Source organism: Oreochromis niloticus, linkage group LG19 (assembly GCF_001858045.2).
Source record: "Oreochromis niloticus isolate F11D_XX linkage group LG19, O_niloticus_UMD_NMBU, whole genome shotgun sequence".
Lineage (NCBI taxonomy): Eukaryota > Metazoa > Chordata > Actinopteri > Cichliformes > Cichlidae > Oreochromis > Oreochromis niloticus.
In genome coordinates this window covers 2,605,501-2,629,533 of record NC_031983.2, presented here as the reverse complement: position 1 = coordinate 2,629,533, position 24,033 = coordinate 2,605,501, and the positions used below count along the sequence as shown (strand labels likewise).

The 24,033-nt window shown below is 37.6% G+C and overlaps 1 protein-coding gene across 2 annotated transcripts in view; it reads right to left on the bottom strand.

Moving 5' to 3' along the window:
• Positions 1-21,765: 21,765 nt before the first annotated feature.
• arid4a (AT-rich interactive domain 4A) overlaps positions 21,766-24,033 on the bottom strand; it is a 39,481-nt gene continuing 37,213 nt past the window's right edge. For both annotated transcript variants that reach the window (XM_005477722.4, XM_005477723.4), the window contains exon 25: positions 21,766-23,943. In XM_005477722.4, coding sequence (XP_005477779.1) covers positions 23,840-23,943 — 104 coding nt within the window. In that variant the 3' untranslated portion in view covers positions 21,766-23,839. The remainder of the gene's footprint in view (positions 23,944-24,033) is intronic.

Sequence of the window (24,033 nt, the reverse complement as noted above, 5' to 3'; positions counted from 1 at the left end):
ATATTGTATTCAGCAAATATAGTATAACATAACAGACATTCCTCCACTTAGTAGTAATACTATAACATGAAATAAATATTATGGTTTTGCCCCAAAACCATGATTTGGCACAAACAACATGATTTTTCAAAAATACTATGATTTAGCAGAAATACTATGATTGAGCAGAAGTACTAAGATGTAGTAGAAGTACTTTGATTTAGCACAAATACTATTATGGAGGAGTAATACTTTAACATGGGAGAGATATTGATACACACACACACATACACAGAGAGCAAAGTGTACAGGGGCTGTTAAGAGTCTGGGCTTGGTATATCTAGGTCAGCTAAATTGGCTGCACCTGCTGTAATCAGCACTTACAAACACAGACACAGAGAGAGCTATGGGTTTCCTTCAGTGTATTTCTCACATTCAGGATTCCCCTCGAACAAATGGCCATAATTTCCTAACCGTAGGAGCTAGAACGGTCATTCTGACACCGTTTTGTTCAGAAGAGATGGGGAAATCTGCAGGTCTTCATAATTCAGAGATAAAATATAAATTATTGAAGATATATGACTTGTAATACACTGTAACTGAGTAGAGGCAAAGCAAAACTGCCTTGACCTGCCCTCAAACAACGTTTTGTAACTCTAAATCTATATGGAGCATCAAAATCATTCTTTCACCGTAAGAAACAGCAGGCTTTGGTGAACAGTCATGGAAATTTTCAGGTCTCTGTTGAAATCCATCAAAAAGATCTGACGAGAGAAAAAAGTGCCTCATTTCCAGAGTTTGAAGTCTGAACAGATCTGAGCGAGGGACAAATTTCCTATCCTCAAACAAGTGTAATTCATGGCCAAACGGTAATAGGTGAGGAAGAAATTCTTGAATTGTGAGCATCAGGGATGTCTGAAGATATATTGGCACAAGCCTCATGTCTCAACTTTGTTTCGTTAAGGAGATATGACGATTTGAAAATGCCTCTCATTAGAGAAATCCAGCGCTGATTTTGAACAAACTCTCCATTGACTTTCTATGGAGAGTTTTGAGACTTTGTGTTGCTCTGAGGAGATTTGCAAAACATCTGTAAATCCCACAACAATGATAGTGACATCTTCTGAAAGCCAGCAAAAATACCTACATTTTGATGTATAATTTGTGGGGGTTGAGTGGAAATTGAGCGAATAGCAAGAAGTTGTTCAGACAAGAAGAGAAAATTCAGAAATTTCCACTGTCCACTCTGAGTTAATTGCATAGCAACCATAACAACGCATGTATTTTCTGAAAAATCACAATTTTGCAACTGAAAACTTAAAGAGGTATAAAATTAAAACGGTAGAAGATCTGAAAAAGCTGAATCACTCAGGAATAGCCCAATAATCTGAGAACATTTTAAAGTTTGAATGGAGTTTCTAGGTGAAAGTATAAGAAAGTAGTTAAGTTTCAAAAACAAGCAAGTTTTAGCAGAATTGTGGAAGTTTTCCATTCATTTCAATGGGACAAATTAAAGGAAAAAAGTGTAATATTTTAAAAAATATAATAGTAATAAACACCAAAAGTCATAGCTGGAATTAGCAGAAATAGCAGAACAGTTTAGAGTTTGAACTGAGAAAATCGGCTGAAAACTGAGGAAGTAGTTAGACGTCAAAAAACGTACGGAAGTCCCAAGAATAACTAGAAAAATTTGCATTTCCTGCGAAAATGCTGTGTGGATGCCTTAACGCTGAAGTTGCCTGCTGAAAAGCTGAAAAAGTTGAAAACTTGCAAAAAGTTATAGGGCAGTGAAGAAACTGAAAATTCTGCTGAAAACAGGTGAAGAAGCAGAAAATTTTTGCTGAAAAGTGATGAAAAGCCAAAAATTCTACTGAGAGGGGTAAAGATGGAGAAATATTTGCTGAAAAGTGGTGGAAAAAAAAAATGCCGCCCTGAGCAGGATTCGAACCTGGCCCTCCTGGTATCAAGGCGGCCACTCAGCTTACTGAGCCAAACTCATTCTGACCAAGAATAGATGGAGAGACTGACAATTTCGCTGAAATGAGCAGAAGCTGCTGAGAATTGTGCTGATAAGAGGTGAAAAGGCTGAAAATTTTGCAGAAAAGAGGTGAATCAGCAGAATTTCTGCTGAAAAGAGGTAAAGAAGCAAAAACTTGCGCTAAAAAGAGATGAATCAGCAGAATTTCTGCTCAAAAGAGGTTTTTTCTGAAAAAAGCTGATATTTGTGCTGATAAGAGGTGAAAAGGCTGAAAATTTTGCAGAAGAGGTGAATAAGCAGAATTTGGCCTTAAAAAAGGTGAAAATTTGGCTGAAAAGAGTTCAATCAGCAGAATTTCTGCTGAAAAGAGTTCTGCAGAACTGCAGAACTCACAATTCTGCTGAAACGAGGTGAAGAAGAGGTGTTGGGCTGTTGAGAAGAGTTAAATAAGTTGAACTGATGTTTGGGTAGAAATACTATGATTTGGCAATAATACTGCATTTTAGCACAACTCCTGAGATTTGATTGAAATACTATGATTTAGAAGAAATATTATGACTTTGTACAAATACAATGTTTTGGCACAAATACTATGATTCTATGATTTAGTTCGAATGCTATGATTTGAAACAAACACTATGATTTGGCAGAAATACTATTATTTAGTAGAAATACTATGATTTACCAAAAGTACAATGTTTCTGCAAAAATACTATGATTTTGCAGAAATACTATGGCTTAGTAGTAATACTATAACATCACAGATATATGATGATTTTGCAGACATAGTATGTTTTTGCACAAATACTACGATTTTGCTCAAAAACTATGAAATTGCAGTAATACTATGATTTTGAAGGAATACTATGATTTGGTAGAAATGCTATGTTTTAACATAACTAATATCTTTTGACAGAAATTTCTGCTAAAAGGTACTATTTCTGCTTTTTAGCAGAAATACTGTAATTTGGCATAAATACTATGATTCGGGAAAAATACTATGATTTGGCAGATATACTATAATTAGCACATATACTATAACATGACAGAAATTCCTCCACTTAGTAGTAATACTATAACATAACACAAATGTTATGATTTGACACAAAAACCATGATTTAGCAGAAATACTATGATTGAGCAGAAGTACTAAGATGTAGTAAAAGTACTTTGATTTAACAAGAAATACAATTATGGAGGAGTAATACTTTAAAATGGGAGAAATATTGATACACACACACACATACACAGAGCCTAAAGGGAACAGTATTTGTGTCATGGAGTGTTAACAAGAATCTGAGGTCCATATTAGAAAAGCTGCTAAAATCATAAACGTTTGCAGAATTGTAATAAATGATCAATATGAATTACTGGTCTGTGATAGTGTATTAATTTGTAGGGAAAAAAAATGTTGACCAAGGCTGAATTGAACCCGCGATCTTTGGGCTGCCGTCCGGTGTCATTACCAACTGCGCCACTGGGAAAGAGAACGGCGGCGGCTGAAAAACAGGGAGATGAGCTGTCAGGTTTAGATCGCGGTGAGAGGCGTAAAACGCCGATTTTTAGAGTTACAAAACGTCGTGTAACTCAAACACTAGGTGGAATAGAAGCATCATTCTTGTACTGGGTGAATCAGCGGACTTTGGTGTACTTTGACTGCGAATTTTATTGCTCTTTGTACCTCCGACGCGGAGATATGACAAGAGAAGAAACGGCTTCATTTTCAGAGTTTGAAAAGTGAGAGGAGGACAGATTTCCACCCCTCAAACAAACGTAATTCATTGCTCAACAGTAAGATGACTGTAAAAACTGCTCCAACCGTGAATGTCAGCAGTGTCTGAAGATGAATTGGCACAAGCCTCTCGTCTTAACTTTGCTTTGTTAAAATTATTTATGATTTGGCAGAAACACTGGGACTTGGTAGAAATACTATGATTTACATGAAATACTTTGACTTAGCAGAAATCCTATAATCTAGCAAAAAGCACTACAGCATAGCAGAAGTTCTATCATTGAGCAGAATTACTAGGATTTAGTACAAACACTATGATTTGGCTCAAAAACCTTTATTTTGCAGTTATATTGTGATTTGGCAGAAATACTATGAGCAGTAATAATATAACATAGCAGAAATACTGTTATTTTGTGGAAATACTATGCTTTGGCACAAATACCATGATTTGGCAAAAATACTATGATTTAGCAGAAATACTATGATTGAGCAGAAGTACTAAGATGTAGTAGAAGTACTTTGATTTAACAGAAATACTATTATGGAGGAGTAATACTTTAACATGGGAGAAATATTGATACAGACACAGAAACACATACACATACACAGAGCCTAAAGGGAACAGAGGCTGTTAAGAGTCTGGGCTTGGTATATCTAGGTCAGTTAAATTAGCTGCACCTGCTGTAATCAGCCCTTACACACACAGACACAGAGAGAGGTATAAGTTTTCTGCAGTGTATTTCTCATATTCACATTCAGGATTCCCCTCGAACCTCCTGGTCTCAAGGCAGCTACTCATCTCACTGAGCCAAACTCATTCTCACAAAGAAGAGGTAGATAGACTGACAATTGTGCTGAAATTATCAGAAGCTGCTGAGAACTGTGCTGATAAGAGGCAAAAAGGATGAAAATGTTGCAGAAAAGAGGTGAATCAGCAGAGTTTCTGCTGAAAAGAGTTTTTTTTTCTGAAAACCGCCAAAAAAGCTGGAATTTGTGCTGAAAAGGGGTGAAAAAAATGAAAATTTGGCTGAAAAGGGGTGGAGAAGCTAAAGTATACCAAATCAAAGTATTTGTGCCAAAACATGGTATTTCTGCCATATTGTGGTATTTGTGCCACAAAAGTTACTACATTACAACATGAATACGGATTAAAGATGAAAGAAACTGGCAACAAATTCCTCAGCTACAAACCAGTCTGATACCACTTCTTTGCAGTGTTCACGTTTACTAAGGCACTACCCAAAAGGCGCCACAAGAGGGCACTCCAACACAAGAGATGACCTATGTACACTGATGCACTTAGTAACAGTCAGCCTCCTACTTAGCCACTACGTAATACAGCGATATTACAGTGTACAAATTCACAGAAATTTGCAGGGGGAACAAACAAAGCAGGAACAAGCCCAAAACAATCAAATAACTGTGCTGCCATAGCTATCGCTAACTAGCACATACGCTAAAGGTAACTAAAACCAATACACACAAGTAGCAGGGTAAACATCTTAAGCATGGAACATTAACTCACGTTTATGTGACACACACCATCCCCAACAAATACAGGATGGGCTATTTGCTCCCCTTCCCAGCAGCTCTCTCCTCAATCGTTAGCCCAGGAACGAAGGAAGACCATCTAGCTCAGAAGTCCCATGAATCCCCTCACTGCTCAGAGGCTGCTGGGTAATGTAGCTCACACTAACACAGGTTTTTCTACAAGCACAAATACTATAACATAGCAGAAATACTGTGATTTTGTTGAAATACTATGCTTTAGGACAAATACTATGATTTGGCAGAAATACTATGTTTTAGGACATATACTATGATTTGGCTCAAATACTATGATATAGCAGCAATACTATGTTTTGGTACAAATGCTGTGCTTAGGCACAAATATTATGATTTGGCAGACACTATGATTTAGCAGAGATAATATGTTTTGGCAGAAATACTAAACTTTGGTACAAATACTATAATTGAGTGCAAGTACTTTAAGATAACAGAAATACTATGATTTAGCAGAAATACAATGTTTTTGCAGAAACACTATAATTTCACTCAAATACTTTGAAATAGCCGTAATACTATGATTTGGCAGAACATAACAGAAATTCTACGACTTAGTAGTAATACTATAACATAACAGAAATATTAATTGGGCACAAATACTATAATTTGGCACAAGTACCATGTTTTGGCAAAATCCCATAATTTGGCACAAATACTATGATTTGGCAGACACTATGATTTAGCAGAGATAATATGATTTGGCACAAATACTATAATTGAGTACTTTAAGATGAGAGAAATACTATGATTTTGCAGAAATACAATGTCTTTGCAGAAACACTGTAATTTCACTCAAATACTATGAAATAGCAGTAATACTATGATTTGGCAGAAATACTATGTTTCAGTACAAATACTATGACAAAGCAGAAATACTATAACTTAGAAGTAACACTATAACAAAAGGGATTCCTCAAAATACTATGAAATTGCAGTAATTCTATGATTTGGCAGAAATACTGTACTTCGTACAAATACAATGCTTTGGTACAAATACTATATTTTGATTTGAATACTATGATTTGGCACGAGTAGCATGATTTAGTACAAATACTACGAATTGGCAGAAATACTGTGACTTAGTAGTAATACTATAACATAACAGATATACTATGATTTTGCAGACAGTCTATGTTTTTGCACAACTAGCACAATATGGCAGAAATACTATAATTTGGCACAAGTACTATGATTTAGTACAAATACTGTTATTGGCACAAATACTATGTTTCAGTACAAATACTACGATTTGGCAATAATACTGGGTTTTAGCACAACTACTGAGATTTGGGTGAAATACTATGATTTAGAAGAAATACTATGACTTCGTACAAATACAATGTTTTGGTTCAAATAATATGATTTGCAAAAAATACTATGATTTGGCACAAGTACCATGATTTAGTACAAATACTACAATTTCGCTCAAATACTATGAAATTGCAGTGATACTATGATTTTGAAGGAATACTATGATTTGGTAGAAATACTATGCCTTAGTAGTAATACTATAACATAGCAGATATAATGTGATTTTGCAGACATAGTATGTTTTTGCACAAATACTACAATTTCGCTCAAATACTATGAAATTGCAGTAATACTATGATTTGGAATACTATGATTTGGTAGGAATACTATGCCTTAGTAGTAATACTATAACATAACAGATATACTATGATTTTGCAGAAATTCTATGTTTTTGCACAAATACTACAATTTGGCAGAAATACTATGTTTGGGCAGTAATACTATGATTTGCTATAAATACTATGATTTGGCACATATACTGTAATCAGCAGATATACTATAACATAACAGAAATTCTACGACTTAGTAGTAACACTATAATATAACAGAAATTTTAACTGGGCACAAATAACATGATTTGGCGCAAATACCATGATTTGGCAAAAAGATACCATGATTTGCCACAAATACGATCATATTGAAGAAATACTATGATTGGGTACAAATACTATGATTTGGCACAAGTACTATGAATAAGTACAAATACTATGATTTGGCAGAAATACTATGATTTAGCAGAAATACTATGTTTTAACATAAATAATATCTTTTGACAGAAATTTCTGCTAAAAGGTACTATTTCTGCTTTTTAGCAGAAATACTGTAATTTTGCACAAATACTATGATTTGGGATAAATACTATGATTTGGCAGATATACTATATTCAGCAAATATACTATAACATAACACACATTCCTCCACTTAGTAGTAATACTATAACATGAAATAAATATTATGGTTTTGCCCCAAAACCATGATTTGGCACAAACACCATGATTTTTCAAAAATACTGATTTAGCAGAAATACTATGATTGAGCAGAAGTACTAAGATGTAGTAGAAGTACTTTGATTTAGCACAAATACTACTATGGAGGAGTAATACTTTAACATGGGAGAAATATTGATACTCACACACACATACACAGAGAGCAAAGTGTACAGGGGCTGTTAAGAGTCTGGGCTTGGTATATCTAGGTCAGCTAAATTGGCTGCACCTGCTGTAATCAGCACTTACACACACAGACACAGAGAGAGCTATGGGTTTCCTTCAGTGTATTTCTCACATTCAGGATTCCCCTCGAACAAATGGCCATAATTTCCTAACCGTAGGAGCTAGAACGGTCATTCTGACACCGTTTTGTTCAGAAGAGATGGGGGAATCTGGAGGTCTTCATAATTCAGAGATAAAATATAAATTATTAAAGATATATGACTTGTAATACAGTGTAACTGAGTAGAGGCAAAGCAAAACTGCCTTGACTTGCCCTCAAACAACGTTTTCTAACTCTAAATCTATATGGAGCATCAAAATCATTCTTTCACCGTAAGAAACAGCAGGCTTTGGTGAACAGTCATGGAAATTTTCAGGTCTCTGTTTAAATCCATCAAAAAGATATGACGAGAGAAAAAAGTGCCTCATTTCTAGAGTTTGAAATCTGAAGAAATCTGAGCGAGGGACAAATTTCCTATCCTCAAACAAGTGTAATTCATGGCCAAACGGTAATAGGTGAGGAAAAAATTCTTGAATTGTGAGCATCAGGGATGCCTGAAGATATATTGGCACAAGCGTCATGTCTCAACTTTGTTTCGTTAAGGAGATATGACGATTTGAAAATGCCTCTCATTAGAGAATTCAAGCGCTGATTTTGAAGAAACTCTCCATTGAGTTTCTATGGAGAGTTTTGAGACTTTATGTTACTCTGAGGAGATTTGCAAAAAGTCTATAAGTCCCACAACAATGATAGTGACATTTTCTGAATGCCAGCAAAAATACCTACGTTTTGATGTATAATTTGTGGGGGTTGAGTGGAAATTGAGCGAGTAGCAAGAAGTTGTTCAGACATGAAGAGAAAATTCAGAAAGGACGAGTGCACACTCTGAGTTAATTGCATAGCAACCATAACAACGCATGTATTTTCTGAAAAATCACAATTTTGCAACTGAAAACTTAAAGAGGTATAAAATTAAAAAGGTAGAAGATCTGAAAAAGCTGAATCAGACAGGAATAGCCCAATAGTCTGAGAACATTTTAAAGTTTGAATGGAGTTTCTAGGTGAAAGTATGACAAAGTAGTTAAGTTTCAAAAACAAGCAAGTTTTAGCAGAATTGTGGAAGTTTTCCATTCATTTCAATGGGACAAATTAAAGGAAAAAAGTGTAATATTTTAAAAAGTATAATAGTAATAAACACCAAAAGTCATAGCAAACATTAGCAGAAAGAGCAGAACAGTATAGAGTTTGAACGGAGAAAATCGGCTGAAAACTGAGGCAGTAGTTAAACGGCAAAAAACGTACGGAAGCAACTTGAAGAATAACTAGAAAAATTTGCATTTCCTGCGAAAATGCTGTGTGGATGCCTTATTGCTGAAGCTGTCTGCTCAAAAACTGAAAAAGATGAAAAGTTGCAAAAAGTTGTATGGTGGTGAAAAAAACAAAAATTGCCCTGAGCAGGATTCGAACCTGGTCCTCCTGGTCTCAAGGCAGCTATTCATCTCACTGAGCTAAACTCACTCTGACCAAGAAGAGGTGGAGAGACGGACAACTCTGCTGAAATGAGCAGAAGCTGCTGAGAATTGTGCTGATAAGAGGAGAAAAGGCTGAAAATTTTGCAGAAAAGAGGTGAATCAGCAGAATTTCTGCTGAAAAGAGGCAAAGAAGCAGAACGTTGTGCTGAAAAGAGATGAATCAGCAGAATCAAAACAGTTTTTCCTGAAAACAGCTGAGACTTGTGCTAATAAGAGGTGAAAAGGCTGAAAGTTTTGCAGAAGAGGTGAATAAGCAGAATTTGGGCTGAAAAGAGGTGAAAATTCTGCTGAAAAGAGTTCAATCAGCAGAATTTCTGCTGAAAAGAGTTCTGGAGAACTCTTTTCAGAATTCTGCTGAAAAGATGTTTTTGCTGAAAATAGCTGAAAACTGCTGGGATTTGTGCTGAAAAGTGGTGAAAAAACTGAAAATTTTGCTGAAAAGGGGTGAAAAAGCTGAAATTGAGTTAAAAAAGTTTAACTGTTAACTGAAAGAAATGTTGCCATAAGCGGGATTTGAACCCGGGCCTCCCAGTCTGAGAACGGCTGCTCATCTCACTGAGCTAAAACACGGCTCAACCGGGCAAGGAAAACTAGTGAGGCCACTGATAATGTGCAAAAATGGGCAAAAAATATTGCAAAAAAAATTCAATATCTCAAAAAGTATAGAAGTTATGAGCACCAAAAGTCATAGCAAACATTAGCAGAAAGAGCAGAATTTTTTAAAGTTTGAACTGAGAAAATCGGCTGAAAACTGAGGGAGTAGTTAAGCAGCAAAAAACGTACGGAAGCAACTTGAAGAATAACTAGAAAAATTTGCATTTCCTGCGAAAATGCTGTGTGGATGCCTTAACACTGAAGCTGTCTGCTGAAAAGCTGAAAAAGCTGAAAAGTTGAAAAACGTTGTATGGTGGTGAAAAAAAAAAAAGTCTCCCTGAGCAGGATTCGAACCCGGCCCTCCTGGTCTCAAGGTAGCCACTCATCTCACTGAGCTAAACTCATTCGCCCAACAAAGAGTTGGAGAGACTGACAATTTTGCTGAAATGAGCAGAAGCTGCTGAGAATTGTGCTGATAAGAGGAGAAAAGGCTGAAAATTTTGCAGAAAAGAGGTGAATCAGCAGAATTTCTGCAGAAAAGAGGCAAAGACGCAGAACGTTGCGCTGAAAAGAGGTGAATGAGCAGAATTTCTGCTGAAAAGAGGCAGAACAACCTGGTTCTGGTCAAATTCACCAATCAGAGGTACTGCCTCTGTCTGCTTCATCAGGCTGTGTACTTGTCTGTATTTCTGCCATGGAGCGTTAAGAAGAATCTGAGGTCCATATTAGAAAAACTGCTAAAATGGGGTGAAAAAAATGACAATTTTGCTGAAAAGGGGTGAAGAAGCTAAAGTATACCAAATCAAAGTATTTGTGCCAAAACATAGTATTTCTGCCATATTGTGGTATTTGTGCCACAAAAGTTACTACATTACAACATGAATACGGATTAAAGATGAAAGAAACTGGCAACAAATTCCTCCACTACAAACCAGTCTGATACCACTTCTTTGCAGTGTTCACGTTTACTAAGGCACTACCCAAAAGGCGCCACAAGAGGGCACTCCAACACAAGAGATGTATGACCTATGTACACTGATGCACTTAGTAACAGTCAGCCTCCTACTTAGCCATTACGTAATACAGCAATATTACAGTGTACAAATTCACATAAATTTGCAGGGGGAACAAACAAAGCAGGAACAAGCCCAAAACAATCAAATAACTGTGCTGCCATAGCTATCGCTAACTAGCACATACGCTAAAGGTAACTAAAACCAATACCAACCAATGTTTTTGCAGAAACACTGTAATTTCACTCAAATACTATGAAATAGCAGTAATACTATGATTTGGCAGAAATACTATGTTTCAGAACAAATACTATGACAAAGCAGAAATACTATGACTTAGAAGTAATACTATAACAAAAGGGATTCCTCAAAATTACTATGAAATTGCAGTAACTCTATGATTTGGCAAAAATACTATACTTCGTACAAATACAGTGCTTTGGTACAAATACTATTTTTTGATTTGAATACTATGATTTGGCACGAGTAGTATGATTTAGTACGAATACTACGAATTGGCAGAAATACTGTTACTTAGTAGTAATACTATAACATAACAGATATACTGTGATGTTGCAGACATAGTATGTTTTTGCACTACTCATTTGTAGTGAAAAAAAACATGTGGACCAAGGTGGGATTGAACCCACGACCTTTGAGCTGCAGAGCCGTGTCATTACTGATTGTGCCACCTGGAAAGGGGGCGGCGGTCTGAAAGACAGAGACTTGAGGAGTCAGAATTAGATCGCAGTGAGAGGCGAAAAACGCCGTTTTTTGGAGTTACAAAACATCGTGTAACTCAAAAACTAGGAGGGCTAGCAGCATAATTCTTGTACTGGGTGAATCAGCGGACTTTGGTGTATTTTGACTGCGATTTTCATAGCTCGTTCTACCTCCGTCGCGGAGATATGATGAGAGAAGAAACGGCTTCTTTTCCAGAGTTTGAAGACTGAGAGAAGGACAGATTTCCACCCCTCAAACAAACGTAATTTATTGCTCAACGGTAAGATAATTGTAAAAACTGCTTCCACTGTGAGTGTCAGCAGTGTCTGAAGATATATTGGCACAAGCCTCATGTCCTAACTTTGCTTTGTTAAAGAGATATGGCGATTTGAAAATGCCTCCCGTTTCAGAATTTCAGCTCTGAATTTCAAAACCTCCCCATAGACTTTGAATGGGGAGTATTGAGACCTTGTGTCACTCCGAGGCAAATTGCAAAAAAATGGTAAATCTCACAATAAAGATAGTGACATTGTCTGAAAGCCAGCAAAAATACCTATGTTTTGATGTATAATTTGTGGGGGTTGAGTGGAAATTGAGCGAGTAGCAAGAAGTTGTTTAGACATGAAGAGAAAATTCAGAACGGACCAGCGCTCACTCTGAGTTAATTGCATAGCAACCATAGCAACGCATGTATTTTCTGAAAAATCACAATTTTGCAACTGAAAACTTAAAGAGAGATAAGATTAAAACGGTAGAAGGTCTGAAAAAGCTGAATCAGACAGGAATAGCCCAATCATTTGAGAACATTTTAAAGTTTGAATGGAGTTTGTAGCTGAAAGTATGAGGAAGTAGTTAACTTTCAAAAACAAGCAAGTTTTAGCAGAATTGTGGATGTTTCCCATTCATTTCAATGGGACAAATTAAAGGAAAAAAGTGTAATATTTTAAAAAGTATAATAGTAATAAACACCAAAAGTCATAGCTGGCATTAGCAGAAAGGGCAGAACAGTTTAGAGTTTGAACGGAGAAAATCGGCTGAAAACTGATGGAGTAGTTAATCGGCAAAAAACGTACGGAAGCAACTAGAGGAATAACTAGAAAAATTTGCATTTCCTGCGAAAATGCTGTGTGGATGCCTTAACGCTGAAGCTGTCTGCTGAAAAGCTGAAAAAGATGAAAAGTTGCAAAAAGTTGTATGGTGGTGAAAAAAAAAAAACATGTCACCCTGAGCAGGATTCGAACCTGGCCCTCCTGGTCTCAAGGCAGCTACTCATCTCACTGAGCTAAACTCATTCTCTCAAAAAAGTGGAGGAGAGACCGACAATTCAGCTAAAATGAGCGGAAGCTGCTGAGAATTGTGCTGAGAAGAGGTGAAAAGGCTGAAAATTTTGCAGAAAAGAGGCAAATCAGCAGAATTTCTGTAGAAAAGAGGCAGAACAAAAGAGAAAACAGGTTTTGCCCTGTGCAGGATTCGAACCTGGCCCTCCTGGTCTCAAGGGAGGTACTCATCTCACTGAGCTAAACTCATTCTCTCGAGAAGAGGAGGAGAGACCGACAATTCTGCTAAAATGAGCAGAAGCTGCTGAGAATTGTGCTGAGAAGAGGTGAAAAGGCTGAAAATTTTGCAGAAAAGAGGTAAATCAGCAGAATTTCTGCAGAAAAGAGGCAAAGGAGCAGAAACTTGCGCTGAAAAGAGATGAATCAGCAGAGTTTCTGCTGAAAAGTTTTTTTTTCTGAAAACAGCCCAAAAAAATGGAATTTGTGCTGAAAAGGGGTGAAAGAAATGAAAATTTTGCTGAAAAGGGGTGAAGAAGCTAAAGTATACCACATCAAAGTATTTGTGCCAAAACATAGTGTTTCTGCCATATTGTGGTATTTGTGCCACAAAAGTTACTACATTACAACATGAATACGGATTAAAGATGAAAGAAACTGGCAACAAATTCCTCCACTACAAACCAGTCTGATACCACTTCTTTGCAGTGTTCACATTTACTAAGGCACTACCCAAAAGGCGCCACAAGAGGGCACTCCAACACAAGAGAAGAGGTGAATGAGCAGAATTTCTGCTGAAAAGAGGCAGAAGGTTCTGTATGTAGAAAAAGAAACACTGTTGAACCATGTGTGAAATAAATAAAGAAATGAAATGAAAGAACAACCTGGTTCTGCTCAAATTCACCAATCAGAGGTACTGCCTCTGTCTGCTTCATCAGGCTGTGTACTTGTTTCTGCCATGGAGCGTTAACAAGAATCTGAGGTCCATATTAGAAAAGCTGCTAAAATCATAAAACTTTGCAGAATTGTAATAAATTAGCAATATAAATTACAGGTCTGTGATAGTGTATAAATTTGTAGTGAAAAAAAAAAAACATGGACCAAGGTGGGATTGAACCCACGACCTTTGAGCTGCAGAGCCGTGTCATTACTGATTGCGCCACCTGGAAAGGGGGCGGCGGTCTGAAAGACAGATACTTGGGCAGTCAGAAAATAGGTCGCGGTGAGAGGCGAAAAACGCCGTTTTTTGGAGTTACAAAACATCGTGTAACTCAAAAACTAGGAGGGCTAGCAGCATAATTCTTGTACTGGGTGAATCAGCGGACTTTGGTGTATTTTGACTGCGATTTTCATAGCTCGTTCTACCTCCGTCGCGGAGATATGACGAGAGAAGAAACGGCTTCATTTCCAGAGTTTGAAGACTGAGAGAAGGACAGATTTCCACCCCTCAAACAAACGTAATTCATTGCTCAACGGTAAGATAATTGTAAAAACTGCTTCCACTGTGAGTGTCAGAAGTGTCTGAAGATATATTGTCACAAGCCTCATGTCCTAACTTTGCTTTGTTAAAGAGATATGGCGATTTGAAAATGCCTCCCGTTTCAGAATTTCAGCTCTGAATTTCAAAACCTCCCCATAGACTTTGAATGGGGACTTGTCAGACCTTGTGTCACTCCGAGGCAAATTGCGAAAAAACGGTAAACCTCACAATAAAGATAGTGACATTTTCTGAAAGCCAGCAAAAATACCTACGTTTTGATGTATAATTTGTGGGGGTTGAGTGGAAATTGAGCGAGTAGCAAGAAGTTGTTTAGACATGAAGAGAAAATTCAGAACGGACCAGCACTCACTCTGACTTAATTGCATAGCAACCATAGCAACACATGTATTTTCTGAAAAATCACAATTTTGCAACTGAAAACTTAAAGAGAGATAAGATTAAAACGGTAGAAGATCTGAAAAAGCTGAATCAGACAGGAATAGCCCAATAATCTGAGAACATTTTAAAGTTTGAATGGAGTTTCTAGGTGAAAGCATGAGGACGTAGTTAAGTTTCAAAGACAAGCAAGTTTTAGCAGAATTGTGGAAGTTTCCCATTCATTTCAATGGGACAAATTAAAGGAAAAAAGTGTAATATTTTAAAAAGTATAATAGTAATAAACACCAAAAGTCATAGCAAACATTAGCAGAAAGAGCAGAACAGTTTAGAGTTTGAACGGAGAAAATCGGCTGAAAACTGAGGGAGTAGTTCAGTGCCGAAAAACAGGGCAGCAACTTGAAGAATAAAGTTTAAAACAGGAACTCAATAGTGTGGAAGCCCTTTGAGGGCATCCACACAATAAAGAGTAAAGAGAAACAGGAACTCAATAGTGTGGAAACCCTTTTAGGGCATCCACACAATAAAGAGAAACAGGATCTCAATAGTGTGGATGCCTCCAGCATCCACACAATAAAGAGAAACAGGAACTCAATAGTGTGGAAGCCCTTTTAGGGCATCCACACAATAAAGAGAAACAGGAAAGCAATAGTGTGGATGCCTTGAGGCATCCACACAATAAAGAGAAACAGGAACTCAATAGTGTGGAAGCCCTTTTAGGGCATCCACACAATAATAAATCCGAGGAATAGTAATAAGTGTGCCTCTTGGCATAGGCACACTTAATAATAAATCCGACGAATAGTAATAAGTGTGCCTCTTGGCATAGGCACATTTAATAATAAATCCGAGGAATAGTAATAAGTGTGCCTCTTGGCATAGGCACACTTAATAATAATAATAATAATAAATCTGACGAATAGTAATAAGTGTGCCTCTTGGCATAGGCACACTTAATAATAATAAGAAGAATAAATCCGACGAATAGTAATAAGTGTGCCTCTTGGCATAGGCACACTTAATAATAATAATAATAATAATAATAATAAATCCGAGGAATAGTAATAAGTGTGCCTCTTGGCATAGGCACACTTAATAATAATAAGAAGAATAAATCCGACGAATAGTAATAAGTGTGCCTCTTGGCATAGGAACACTTAATAATAAATCCGACGAATAGTAATAAGTGTGCCTCTTGGCATAGGCACACTTAATAAGAATAATAAATCCGACGAATAGTAATAAGTGTGCCTCTTGGCATAGGCACACTTAATAATAATAATAATAATAATAATAATAATAATAATAAATCCGACGAATAGTAATAAGTGTGCCTCTTGGCATAGGCACACTTAATAATAAATCCGACGAATAGTAATAAGTGTGCCTCCTGGCATAGGCACACTTAATAAATCCGACGAATAGTAATAAGTGTGCCTCTTGGCATAGGCACACTTAATAATAAATCCGACGAATAGTAATAAGTGTGCCTCTTGGCATAAGCACACTTAATAATAATAAATCCGACGAATAGTAATAAGTGTGCCTCTTGGCATAGGCACACTTAATAAATCCGTGGAATCGTAATAAGTGTGCCTCTTGGCATAGGCACACTTAATAAAACAGGTAGCTGCTTCAGTGTTTCTGTCAATTTGTGCAGATCTTGACTCATCAGTAATGTTTGTAGGGTGAGTGCATTTTTAAAACAATTTGTGCAAACTGCACTACAAGGTGGAATATTTGCAAAATCATGACTACCTCATGATATTTTGTCTCAAAAAATAACCCTATGAATATGTCAGTACCATCAGGATGAAATTACTGTGTCACCAACATTTTAATGTTAGACATATAATTTTAACAGCCTCTGTAAACTAATATCCTGGCTTGCCTGAGGCTGCCGTTTTCTCTGACAGTTTCAATCAAAATTAGAAATGCTACTCTGAGACTGAGATAACTAATAGTAATAAGTGTGCCTCTTGGCATATGCACACTTAAATAATAAATCCGACGAATAGTAATAAGTGTGCCTCTTGGCATAGGCACACTTAATAATAAATCCTGTTGTGCAGTTAGTTTCCAAAACACGTTATTCATGGTTACATACAATTTTAGACTGATGTGGGCCAAAGCCTAGCACAGCCTGTAACGTTATTATGATGGACACATTTTATGAGTGAACTTGACTTTAAGTGACTTACAGGTTTCTTTGAAAAATACTTTCTTATATCCAGGTTCTTCCTTTTTGCTGCCATCCTCCTCTCCTCCTTGCAGGTCCTCACAGCGCAGGCTTGTCGCTGCTAAAACTAAACAGGCTCCCTGAAAGGCACAGCCAATCACATTGGCCATATTTGTCACATGAGGTAGGACTCCAGTAGAGAACGTAATTTAACTCTTTCTGCACTGCTAGGTGAATGAGACGTTGACAGATCTTTTTTTTTTCTTTCTATCGGTTTTGTTTTTCTTTACTCGAAGAGATCAAATTATTGGTGGGAACAATTCAATAATCGCTGGATATTGGTGGGGACATGTCCCTTCCGTCCGTGCTAAATCTACGCCCTTGGGGTTGCCCATCTCTGCGTCAGAGTACCAAGTTTAGCTGACTCAAGTACACCAAAGAATTATCATCTGCATAAACTATAAAGTTCAGTTCAGTTCAGTTTTATTTAAGTGACAACAATCGTCAGACAGAAGACAGCCAGAGATGAATAATTATTCTCTGAAACCAATAGATAGATTCCTTGGCTGTGTTTGGAATCACTGTTTTCCATAAAAACTCTCTCTCGCCCTCTCTTTCTCTCTCTCTTTGTCACACACACACACACACACACACACACACACACACAGGGAGAGAAAATCAAGTTTCTAGGTCAGTCAAGCAGCCTGGGAGCTGCTAAATTTGAATCCACCAATCAGAGAGGCTGTGTACTTTTTCCCGCCAAAACAGGTGCACCTGCTTACACACGCAGCTCAGAGAGAGACAGGATTTGTGCAGTCTATTTTCCATAGTGAGGACTCCCCTCAAACAAATGGCTATAATTTTCTAACTGTAGGGGCTAAAACAGTCATTCTTAGACCGTTTTATTCAGAAGACATGGGGGAATCTTGAAATGTTGACCATTTAAAATAAAAATATGAAATATTAGAGATATATGACATAGATGATTGGTTGGCTTAGAAGCCACGAAGGTCCCAATATGCAAATTTGAATGTGCCAGGCCTAGGATATGATTGGCTGGCTGGGAAGCCATGAAGGCAACAATATGCAAATTTGAATGTGCCAGGCCTCAGATATGATTGGTTGTCTTAGAAGCCATGAATGCCCCAATATGCAAATTTGAATGTGCCAGCCCTCAGATATGATTGGCTGGCTGGGAAGCCGTCCAGGTCCTGATATGTAAATTTGAATATTACAGTCCTTACAAAGGACTGACTCCCTGGGGACCTGGCAGAAATATATAGAAATACAATGATTACCCAGAAATACTGCATTTAGTAGAAATACTATGTTTTAGCACAAATACTATAAAATGGCAGAAATACTATAATTAAGCAAAAATATTATATTAAGTACAAATCCTATAAAATAGCAGAAATAGTATGATTTAGCACAAATGCTGTATTTAGCACAAATCTTATAAAATAGCAGAAATAGTATGTTTTAGCAGAAATGCTGTATTTAGCACAAATACTGAAAAGCAGCAGAAATCCTATGACTTAGCACAATAGTAATAACTTAAATAGAAAAATTGGAAAAGCAAAATGAACAGCTGAAAAAAGTCCCACAATCACAAATATGGACACATATGGAAACACATATCGGTTTTGTTTTTCTTTACTCGAAGAGATCAAATTATTGGTGGGAACAATTCAATAATCGCTGGATATTGGTGGGGACATGTCCCTTCCGTCCATGCTAAATCTACGCCCTTGGGGTTGCCCATCTCTGCGTCAGAGTACCAAGTTTAGCTGACTCAGGCTATGTCCACACGTACCCGGGTATTTTTGAAAACGGAGATTTTCCGTTTTCGTTTTAAAAAATAATCCCGTCCACACGTAAAGGCAGAAATGAAGGAAAACGCTGCTAGGAACATGCCAAAGCAGCAGGTGGCGCTATATTCCTAACCGTGTAGAAATGTTGGCCAATCAGAAGTCTAGAAGCGTCGGTGGGAAATAGTAAACAAAGCTGGGGCATAGAAGCAGAACTGAGTCGTATGTGTGGAGGGACAGCAACTGTGTGTGTATATGTAAGCATTTAAACACTGGAGAGAGGACAATTAACAGTAACAGTATTGTAGAAATTCATTTCACCGAAACAACAACGTGGCGCACACTGTGACGTCAAAAAAGGCGCACACCTTTGACGCTGCGTTTTCTCCGTTTTTCTCATCCACACGTAAATGCAAAAACGGAGTTTTAGAAAATATCCACCCTGGCCGGAGTTTTTAGAAATCTCCGTTTTCAGTGCCCGAAAACGCCGTTTACGTGTGGACGAAAGGTGCAAACGCATAGAAAAATCTGCGTTTTCAAAAAATACCCGGGTACGTGTGGACATAGCCTCAAGTACACCAAAGAATTATCATCTGCATAAACTATAAAGTTCAGTTCAGTTCAGTTTTATTTAAGTAGCACCAAATGACAACAATCGCCAGACAGAAGACAGCCAGAGATGAATAATTATTCTCTGAAACCAATAGATAGATTCCTTGGCTGTGTTTGGAATCACTGTTTTCCTTCTCTCTCCCCAACCGGTCACAGCAGATGGCCCCGCCCCTCCCTGAGCCTGGTTCTGCCGGAGGTTTCTTCCTCTTAAAAGGTTTTTCCTTCCCACTGTCGCCAAAGTGCTTGCTCATAGGGGGTCATTTGATTGTTGTTGTTTTTTTCTGTATGTATTATTGTAGGGTCTACCTTATGATATAAAGCACTTTGAGGCGACTGCTGTGATTTGCTGTATAAATAAATTTAAATTGAACCATTTCATCTTCATCATCCTATTAAATAGCAGATTTTTTATCAAGAGCATTTTTCGATTCATCCTTCCTTCAGTTATTTGAAGCATGCCAGTGCTGTATGCTGAACATGTGCCTGACACCATGATGCTCCCACTTGCAGTGCCTTTCGGTTGAGTGCATTATTTATTGTTTTCTTTGAAACAACTGTACCTGCTGATTCCAGGTCTTCCTGTAACTCTGCATAAGTGGTCCTTGGCTCTTGGACAACTCTTCTAATAATTCTCTTCACTCCTCTGTCTGAAATGTTGCATGGAGCAGCTGGTCGTAGTCAGTTTATCGTGAAATTGTTCTTTCCACTTCTGGATCATAGACCCAACAGTGTTCACTGGAACCTTCAGTGGTTTAGAAATTATTCGGTGACCAGTGCTATCAGTATGTCTTGCAACAATAAGGTTGTGAAGGTCTCAAGAGAGCTCAGTGGTTTTAGCCATCATGAGATGTTTCTTGTGTGACACTTTGGTAATGAGCAGTGATGGGACGTACTGCGCTGAGGCTTCTGTTTCTTAAAGTCGTTCGAGTGTTGGTGTGATTTATAAAAGTATAAAAGCATTCATGCAGAGTCACCATCACTCCAGTCACAAGGTCTGACCAGCAGGGGGGGTTGGTGTGCACCTTAGGCCTCGAGAAATGAACCTTTTTCTGAACCACTTGGATGGCCTTATGGGTTTATGAGGTTTCATCTGCCTATCACTAGTAATGAGGTACCTTTTTATAGGCTATCAGTTATATATATATATATATATATATATATGTGTGTGTGTGTGTGTGTGTGTGTGTGTGTGTGTGTAAGGCTTTTTTAAATAAACAGTTCATGTAAGAGCACAACTGTTTTATTGACAAAGTTAAAGACAAAGTCAAAAGGATTAATCACCCATGTAACTGTCACTGTATATCAGCAGAAACATTAACTCAGTTTGTGTGAAAAGCAGAATCTGTGCAGGTCTGAGATCAGCAGCTTTCTGAAACACCAGAGTGTACTCAGCTGCATGAAGAGCACATGAGATTTTCTCTGACAGCATTAAATAAAACCAGATGGAAGGTCAAACGTCTTCAGTTGTATGCTGAACTAAAAGTTTAATCTGTAATTCTTTCACCTGTGAAAAGCACAGGACCTACTGGAGGATGTCAGATCCTCAGGCCACACTCATGAGGTCGTTTTCTGATTGTTTGGTAGGAGAGACGGGAGGACCATTCCTGTTTTGGGGCTCGTCTCATTGTTCCTCCTTTAGTGCAACGGTTGTTAATTTAACACCAAAGCAGCTGGAACGGATTAACACCTCTCCTACTTAACTGACCAGGTCAATATACCAGCAGTTCAACTAACTTGATAAACACTTTATAAGTGTACCATTTATTTATTATTATATGAAAATTAATGGCAAAATTAAAACAAACAAACAAACTTAATACTGTTCAACAAATCATGCCCAGCATCTTACATGTCATCATTACAAGGCTTTGAATGGATGACTGAATGACTTGGAATGAATACTTTGAGTAATATCAGAATCAGAATCGCATTTATTGGCCAAGTATATCTCACCTCATGTTGTGTATTTTCATGATTTTTCTTATCAGCCTACCTCTCTGACCGGTCTCCCCAGTGTTTGTGTAAAGTATGTTTGGTCGCAGGGTTCCTTTGTGAGTGAGCATGCGCCAACCAGCATGCTGCCTGCTGTAACCCATAATTTTCTTTCGGGATTAATAAAGTGGCTACATTCATCTTTAGTGTTAAACAAGCTGAAGTCCAGTTCCTACACCTCAGTTTTCCCCCAGGTTCCCTTGAGAACGCTCTTCACAGCTACCTCACACAGAACACAATGTAGACATGTGCTACATGTTTTAAACAGCGATTTTGGAATAAACTTATGTATCTTTATGTATCCCATTTCTTCTGCTCAAGAGAATATTTTAGTATGGAGATGATTTCGGTTGGGGACTGAAATGACTGGCCCAGAGCAGAAACCTTTAAAAACTTTATTAGAAACAGAGAGCACTCATTGTGCACACAGTTCCAGCATGGCTTCTGTTCTTGGGAGGAAATGTGTTTTCGCCCCTCCCCCCCATCATTTACAGTCAATGCTCTCTTTAAAAGCCACTGGAAAACAGTTAAAAAACAAAAGAAAGAAAAAAGCTTCATAATATAACAGTACAAACAGTCTTCTCTTAAAAATATTAGAAATTATTCTTTACAGGCATGTAAAATGTAGTTCTGAAATACAGGGTGCGACTTTTTCTTTACTCAGAGCTTTTTATGTACACGCGCGCACACACACACACACACACACACACACACACACACACACACACAAGAGTCAAGGACTTGAAATCAGCCTGTCTGAGCTGAATGCAGACAGCAACTCAGAAGGAAGAGACCAGAGATGAAGTGCAACAGAACCCTCCAGAACAATGCCACCATCGAGCTTAGAGACCCAACACATGGAAGAACAAAAATTATAACCTAAAATTAATAATTTAATGAAGTAGTGAGGAGTTATCAGGGCTCAACCCCCCCCCCCAAGAAACCAAAATCATGTTCACCAGCATCATGTTTAGAATTTGTTCAGATACTTCACCATCAGATCATAAACATATTTTAAGACAACTGAAGTCAAAATTCTGAATCCATAAAATTGTCTGTAGGAAAACTTTGTGACAATAGTTACAAAGGTAAGTACTTACATTTAAATCCCATTTGAACTTGTGTGCAAAAACGTGACCAATAAGTCTGACTTGATGCCAAAAGATTGATGGAGTCACCCTTTGGTGCAAACGTGTGACTAAGTAACTTAAGTGAATGTTTAAATCGGACAATTTTATTAGAGAATTCTGAGATCAGCTGTTTGAAGCTCAGATTTCAGAAGTCAAAGTCACAACTACCCACAACCCCCACGTTCACTGTGCAAAGGAAGAAAATGTTCAGTGAAATTAACTCCAACTTTTTACTGGTTGATGGAAAACGATTCAGCTGAATTTTAGATTTTTTTTTTTTTTTTTAAACTCTAAAGATGGATCACATTTAATGTTATTATTGAAATCAAAGCTACAATACTGAATCACAAGTATGGCAGTTTGAGTAAAACAAAAAATCCAAATGTTAAAACAAAAAACTGGTCTTTTAACATAAAATGGAATTTATAACTTATGAGAATCTCAGCTGTGAGAAATCAAACCCAAAACTTTACATCATAATTTCACTTTAAATAAAAAGAACTGAACAATGTTTATGACTGGCATTTTCACTCACTGTGAACAAGTTTAAACAAAGTCTAAATGTTTTTGAAAGAAACAAAGTGAAAATCTTTGAGATTTGCTGGTAAATATTTGGACTCCCCTGGTCTATTTTCTTGGCAGTAATGATCTTCCATACAAATTCCAAAACTGACCTGCTAAACTTCAAACTCAAAAATAACTGAAGGAGCTGAAGAGTTGAAGTATTTTACACACACAAAAAAAAGCTCTTCAACAAATATCTTCTTTTTTCTTCTGCTGTAAAAATCAAAACATTTTTCTGTTTTTAACCAAAATAAAAGCTCTAATTTCATTTAAAAGAGACCAAAAGCACTCACAGTAGAAAGTGAGGACAGTTTTTCTAGAGAACATATGAAATAGAGATGTGTGCATAATCAACAGCTTCACGAATCTGTTCCAGCTTAAATAATTCCTATAAACCCGTGACCTCTGACCCCTGCAACCAGACCAAACAGGGGAGGGGGGGGAAAAAAGCACTAGAACAAAGTGGAGGGAGGGAAATAAAATAAAAACAAAAACCAACCAAAGAAGGAGCTCTGTGGTGGCTAACAGAAAGTTTCTCATGTTTCCTTAAACAGGAATCGAGTCCATAGGTGTGGGGACGGCGCCCGTGGGCCATAACTGATGGAGCGACGAGATTCCAACAGTACGAGTCGACACTCACAGGAACAAAGTGGATGGAGTTTTGTAAAGTTTTTGTCTTATCGTGCCCTCAGAGGAGACACTGGGTGGAATCCGTGGTGAGAGGGAACAAGCTGGATAAATAGGCTTGGGTGGGCGTGTCATCACCTGCACTCCACAACCACAGTGTTCTGAGTGGGCGAGGCCGATGACGGACTCATACCAGTGTCTGAGGAACCTGATGAGGTGGATGCCATTGTGTTGGTAACTGAGACAGAAGGACAGAGACAGACAGAAAGACACCTTTTAGTAATGTAACCCTGATAAGCACATCACAGCGAATGGATTCATCAATGAA